General features: G+C 54.8%; 1 protein-coding gene across 1 annotated transcript; it reads right to left on the reverse strand.

Annotated features, from left to right (window-relative positions):
- Nucleotides 1-1,699: 1,699 nt before the first annotated feature.
- On the reverse strand, nt 1,700-5,250 carry USP27X (ubiquitin specific peptidase 27 X-linked). The gene is made up of 2 exons (XM_044234733.1): nt 5,189-5,250; nt 1,700-4,960 (listed from the first exon to the last, which is right to left on the reverse strand). The coding sequence occupies exons 1-2, from the start codon at nt 5,248-5,250 to the stop codon at nt 2,611-2,613; spliced, it is 2,412 nt and encodes an 803-aa protein (XP_044090668.1). The 3' UTR covers nt 1,700-2,610.
- Nucleotides 5,251-6,303: the final 1,053 nt, after the last annotated feature.

Consider the following 6,303-nt stretch of genomic DNA (forward strand, 5'->3'; position numbering starts at 1 on the left):
AATTTTTTTAAAATTTTATTATTTATCTGAGAGAGAATGAAAGCAAGAGAGATCACAGAGGCAGAGGGAGAAGCAGACTCTCCACTGAGCAGGGAGCCAGATGTGGGAACTCAATCCCAGGCCCCCGGGATAATGACCTGAGCCGAAGGCAGTCGCTCAACAAACTGAGCCACCCAGGCGCCCCCAGATCAATGTTAAATTTACTGATGCTCTTAACTATATACCATGATGTAGAGAACATGCCCATTGGTAGGCAATGCATGCTGAGGTACATTAGGCACAAGGGGCTACGATGCATGTAACTTACCATCATATGGTACACACACACACACACACACACACACACTTACTTAGGAGTGTGCATACGTGTTAGCAATCAGTGACTCTGGTAAAGGGTATACAGATGTTCGCTATACTATTTTTACTTTTGCCACTTAGCCCTGGGTTTAAACCATTTCCAACTAAACAAGCTGAAAAATGCAAAAGAGAGGTTCTGCAAGCAATCAGAGGTTGGTGGCACATGGCTTCCTGAGCTCTTCCTGTGACAGAGATGAGGAGTGAGGACATGGCTGTCTTCCCAAGAGGTGGTCAGATACCCTGCATTAAGTTGCCAAGCGACACCTGAGGCCTCTCATTGTTTGATCTCCCCCATCCTACAAGATACCAAAAATAACACTTTTGACATATTCTCCTGAAGGATCATGGGCCCCAGGTGTTGGCAAAAATTCGGTTATGAAAGGAAGGTGTATTGCTTCATTGAGTCACCCAGTTAAGTGTTTTGACTATCTCTTACTCTGGGCCAGGGCCGAGTATGCAGCCCCAGGTACGAGAAGAGCCACAACCCCTGTCCTAAAGAAAAATCTGTGAGCCCACTGGGGATGCACCCACAACCACAGAAATAAATCTGTATTCTCAAAGGAGTGGACCAGAAAGTAGATTTGGGAAGCCCCAGGGGTGAGGGTGGGGGGGCCAGCCTTTTACCAGAGCCAGTGGATCCAAGCCCCATGGGTCTGATCCAGTATCTCTCCCCCCAAGATTTCCTAGGTTATAGGTCCCTTTGTACCTGGCCCTATAGAGAAAAGAAGGAAGCGCCAGTGCTCACCCCCTCCTGGGCACATCTCATCTGTCTTATCTGTTCTGGCTTAGAGACCAAGGTGCCACTCCATCGATATCCCTGGGCTGGCAGACCGGCGAGCTTTGGAAAATAGTCCTACGGATCTATGCCTGCAGGTGAATCTTGTAGCCACAGGCATAATGCTCAGGGAAGGCAAGGGCCAGCAAACACACTCATGGGGAAGCCTGGCAGCATACTGGCCCTGAGAGTCCCATCACAAGGGTGCTGAGTCATGAAAACATGATGGTCTTCCAAATGGACGGAATGATTTTGGGAGACAGTTGGGGCACTCCTCCCCCTCCCCCCACCCCTGGCGTGGCACTGGTTGTAATGCGCTTATATGGGGACCATAGTTGACTCCATTGCCTTAGGGGTCCAGGTAGACAGTGTTGGAGGGTTATAAGTGTGTGTGTGTGTGTGTGTGTATGAGAGAGAGAGAGAGAGAGAGAGAGAGAAAGACTGCACATGACACGATGCATGTCCGTTCCATCCATGGTCTCAGGGAGGACTGATCCTCACCTCTGATGCATTCTGGTCCTGGTCCAAAGAAGTTTCAGATCCAACAAACGTTTACTGAGCCCCTACAAAGTTCCAAGCCTTTTACTTTATACTTTGACACATTTTATATCATTTAATCTTTAACAATAACCCTTTAAGGTAGGAATTATCTGCATTGTACAGATGAGAAAACAATTGCAAAGAGGTTCATTGATTTGCTCAAGTATATCATACAGCTTTTTTTTTTTTTAACACTCACACACTATACTCTTAGCTGAGGCCTGTCTGTGCTGGCCGCTTATCTTACAGGATTTTTTTTTTTTTTTTGTCTTCTCTACTTTTGGAGCAATCGCTCCCCTTATACAAGCCCCCTTCTTTCTTCTTCTTTCACTAGCCCCACGGGCTTTTCTTTTTTTTTTTTTAATACTGCATTTAATAGCACAAAAAATCACGAATACAAAGAAACTGGCAAAGGTGTTTGTCAATGAGATATCCTTGCCTCCTCCACTTTTCCGCTTTCATACCCATACAGGTCATGGGCTACATTTGTATACTTTTCTTTCCACCCACACCCCCATTGCCGAACATATAACTGTTATGTGATTGGTCAGTTGAAGCTGAAACACCCATGGAGAAAGATGTTTTACGGTTACAAGGGCACACACCCCCCCCCACACCACCCCCCTCCCACCCCACACTTTCCCACACAATCTTTTGGAGGAATATAGGATATGTACCAGTGTCGGGATTTCCCTGCTCCTGCCTTCCCTGCCTAGAGCATTCCTGATCTTGAATTTTCCTTCAAGGGACTGCTTAGACTAGAGCCTCTTCTCCCGCCCCGTCTATTTCTCTTCCAACCAGGACCTCTCAGACACTGGGTACTGTTCAATTCTTACTCTGTCGGGCCCATGGGCCACGCAAGTAGGTCCTTTAAATCTCGATGCCAGTTGTCGGACGGGTGTTGCCATCTCCCATGACAGGTAGGTCTGCGTATCACTTCAGTAGGCTTGTGTACTCATTTCTTTCACTTTTTCTGACTCATGTTCCAGGACCTGTTTGTGATAGAACAGTAAATACCCTTCACTGTCCAGAACGTCCTTGATACTGGCCTTGGTGATGACGGCATCATCACACTTGAACCACTGGTCCTTGTGGTGCCGGATGAAGCTGGTGTAGTGGCCACTCTCCAAGGTTCCTTGGTGATTAACCACAGCAAACAAGGAATACTTATTCTCATCGTTTGCACTATTGGTTGGCAGCTGCAACTGTCCATTCATCCTGCTCTCTTTACTCGAGGCCATGAATGGTGTCATATCCAGCTCCAGAGGGAAGGATATGTAGGTAGTGATCTTGCGCCTCTGCTTGGCTGAGTGTTCAAACCGTTTGAAATGAAAACAGGCAACAACAGGTAACTTATTCATGGTGAGCTGTTTGGTAGATTCCTGGTAGCTTTGGCAACTACCACACTTGATTTTGGCACTACTTCCCAAGTGCTCTGGCCTCGTAAACCTTCGCAGGCAGTCCGTGAGGGTGGTGATTCCTGGCAGGTGGCTTTCCCCATTCACACTGCTCTCCCTCCCTGGGCTCATGGGCCAGAAGGAGGTGCAAGAGCCAGGCAAGTCCAAACTGATGTCCCAGCATGGGTCTATGGTGGTGGAGACGCCATGGCAGGCTTGACAGGTGACATCGGACTGCAGGCCACCTGTGAAGATTTGGTCTATGATGCAGTTACAGTGGTTGGGATTGTTGGCGGCCTTCCCAGCGTCATCCCCTTTGCAGTGCCTGTGCAGGACATCTAAGGCTGCAATGAGGAACTCGTGGGCATCCTGTTGCCTGTATCCTGCTAAGTGACGGGCGTGTATCCATACCAGGTGCAACAACTTGTAAGGAACGTGAGGAGACGGGTTTCCAGAGTACAGCTCCCGAAAAAGCGACGACATCTCACAGACCAGACACAACTCAGGGCTTGGCATTTCACATCTGTGCCGGTCAGAGAGGAAGAAATCTCTCAGGATGGGCGTGTGGGTGAGGGCCTGGACGATGCAGTTCATAAAGCACGTGTTGCCGAGATTGATCAGTCCTCTTAAGCCGATGGTGAAGCTCGATGTGATTCTTCTCCTCCTTGGGTTGTGTCCCAGCAGTTCTAACTCGGGTTTGGTTGTCTCCCAGGTCGGGTACTTCTCCCCGAGTCCCGGCACTGAACACTGCTGGTGCGAAACCTCAGTTGAGGTGGAGGCTTGTAATTTCAAAGCCTCTCCTTGCTCTTCTTTGGCAATTTGCTCAATGTCTTTGTCATATACATAGTCCTTACACATAAAGCAGTATATACCTCCATAATAAAGGTCTACGGCTAAGTTGTGTTGCTTCGTCTCAGCGTGCTCGTGAATGTGTTTCTCTGTGAAGCAGCCAAAGAAGACACAGGAAAGGCAAGAGTGAAGTCTGTTCAAATGGGTGCCACACACATGGCAGATGCACGACTTTGCCTTGCTTTTCCTGGTCTCTGGGGTTCCACACCACACGAAGCACTGGTAGATCACCCGCAGTTCCTGCCTCCAGTTCTCTCCCACCTTAAAGCTGTTCACGTGGGAACAGCCTGGTGGACCCACAGCGAAATCCACATCCAGGCATCCGCCCCCAGGGCCGCGCCGGGGCCGGGGCCGGGGCGGGGGCCGTGGCCTAGGCTGCGGCGGGGTACGGAGCCGGGTCTGTGGTCGTGGCCGGGGTCGGCGGCGGGGGGCACGACTGCGCCGCGGAGAGGGATCGGGGGCCCGTGGGGGGTCGGAAGGAAGGGTGGGGGGAGGAACCTCGTCGCTGCTGCCGCCACCGCCGCTCCGCGCTGGGATCTCATCCTCCAGCTCCTGCTTCGGCTCCCCCTTCGGCTCCTGCTCCGCCTCCAGTACCGGCTCGGGTTCGGGCTCCAGCTTGAGCTCAAGCCGGCGGCCCGGACCCTCCGCGGTCTCCACCTTCCCGGCGGCGTCCACCTTCCCCGCCGCCTCCACCTTCCCCGCCGCCTCCACCTTCCCCTCCACCTTCGCCTCCGCCTCCACCTTCCTCTCCGCCTTCTCCGCCGTCTCCGCCGTCTCCGCCTCCTCTACCTCCTCCGCCTCCACTGGCGGCGGCTCCTCCCCCTGCTCGCAGGGCTCGGGCGGCCACTGGGCGTGGCGGCGCGGGGGCCACGCAGACCTGGGGTGTCCCCCGCCCGGCCTGAGGGAGCGCGGCGGCTGTGACAGCTGGACCCAAAAGGGACTTTCACTGAAGGAGGCGGCGGCGGAAGCAGGCGACGCCCCCCGGGAATCCTCCCGCCGTAGCCCCCTAGCGGAGGCCGCTTCGGCAGCCAGGCCCCGTTTCCTTTAATTCAGTATTTCCCAAACTTGCTTGTTCACGAGAATCACGTGGGGAGCGTGTTAAAATTACAGATTCCTCGGCTCCACCCGCAGACCTACTGAATCAGAATCGCGAAGGGAGGCGCTCCGGAACCTGTATCTTTAACTGGGGCCCGAGAGGATTCTTATGATCAGGCAAGTTTGGGAAACACAGCTCTAATTCATTGAGGCTGGCGGGAAGGGGGGCGGGGACCGCGCAGTCTCTTTAAGGCGCTTCCAGTTCTCGGCTCCAATCGCAGCTCTGACCCCCTTCATCGTCTCCTCCCCTCTCGTCGTCCTTCCCCTCGTCCATGCAGCTTCCCCCAGCACTGCGGGGCCAGGGACTGAGGAATCGCCAAGTCCAGAAACGTCTCTGGGGCTGCGAAATGGCCCCTCAGAAGCCAGGTCCTGAGGAGCGGTCAGAGACCGTGATAGGCCATCATCTCCACAGCTGAGCCTGCCCCCAGCCCCGTGCCAGGCTCCCCTCCCACCCCGGGTTCTGCCCCTCCCGAGAAGGACGAAGCCCCAGGGCCAATCTGGGGACAGGCCTGAGGGGCCGATCTCCCAAGGCCGCTGGGTCCGAGGAGGCACGTCCCTTTGCCCATCTTATCGGTGCTCTGCGGAATCTGTGCCTGCCCCTCACCTCCTCCTCGGGCTCCCAAGGCCGCGGGCGGGGGGGGCGGGGGAGGGCATGAGGAGGATTTGGCAGTCGGCCTTCTGGCCCAGGGAACGCTGAGCAGCCCGGGGGCAGCGGGAGGGACAAGACACCACGAGGCCGTGCCTACTGCCCACACCTCCCCTACAGCTGAGAAAGGGGAAGACACCGCCCCAAGCCCCTTGAGGCTGGCAGAGCCCCGGGGCAGGGCGGGTGGGCTGCAGGTGGGAGTTGGGGAGGGGCGGGGGCGGTAGTGGAGCTGCTGGCAGGGGGAGGGGGTGGGCCTGGGTCTGGGGGCCTCGGAGAGCTCCTGCCCGCAGAGCTGCTGGCACTTGGCCAAAGTGGCCACAGGTGCTGGTCCCAGGGAGTCAGGACAGAGCTGGAAAGGAGATAGCCAGTGTTCAAAGATCGAGAAGAGGGTGTTCTAGGAAGAGTCAGTTCCCTGAGTCCTGGGATGGCTGGCCTTGGCCCGGTACACACGGCCTGTCTCGTGGGGGCGTGCTAGCTGAGTATACCCTAGGGGACTTCTGCTTGCTTAGCACTGGACATGGCCCTGCAGCCTGGCCCCTTCCTGAAGGGAGGAGGTGGTATCTCGGCCTCCCGGGGTTAGTGTCAGGAGTTGGCTGTCAAAAATTAGGAGCCCTGAAGGAGGATGGGATGCTTGGTTCCCATAC

Source organism: Neovison vison, chromosome X (genome assembly GCF_020171115.1).
Source record: "Neovison vison isolate M4711 chromosome X, ASM_NN_V1, whole genome shotgun sequence".
NCBI classification, from domain to species: Eukaryota; Metazoa; Chordata; class Mammalia; order Carnivora; family Mustelidae; genus Neogale; species Neogale vison.

What these genes read in the sequence shown, in the direction of transcription:
- USP27X (XM_044234733.1), bottom strand. Translation starts at nt 5,250, where the DNA reads ATGAAGGGGGTCAGAGCTGCGATTGGAGCCGAGAACTGGAAGCGCCTT. An exon ending in CGCCTTAAAGAGACTGCGCG is followed by an intron (nt 4,961 to 5,188) that starts GTCCCCGCCCCC and finishes ACTGAATTAAAG; the next exon opens with GAAACGGGGCCTGGCTGCCG.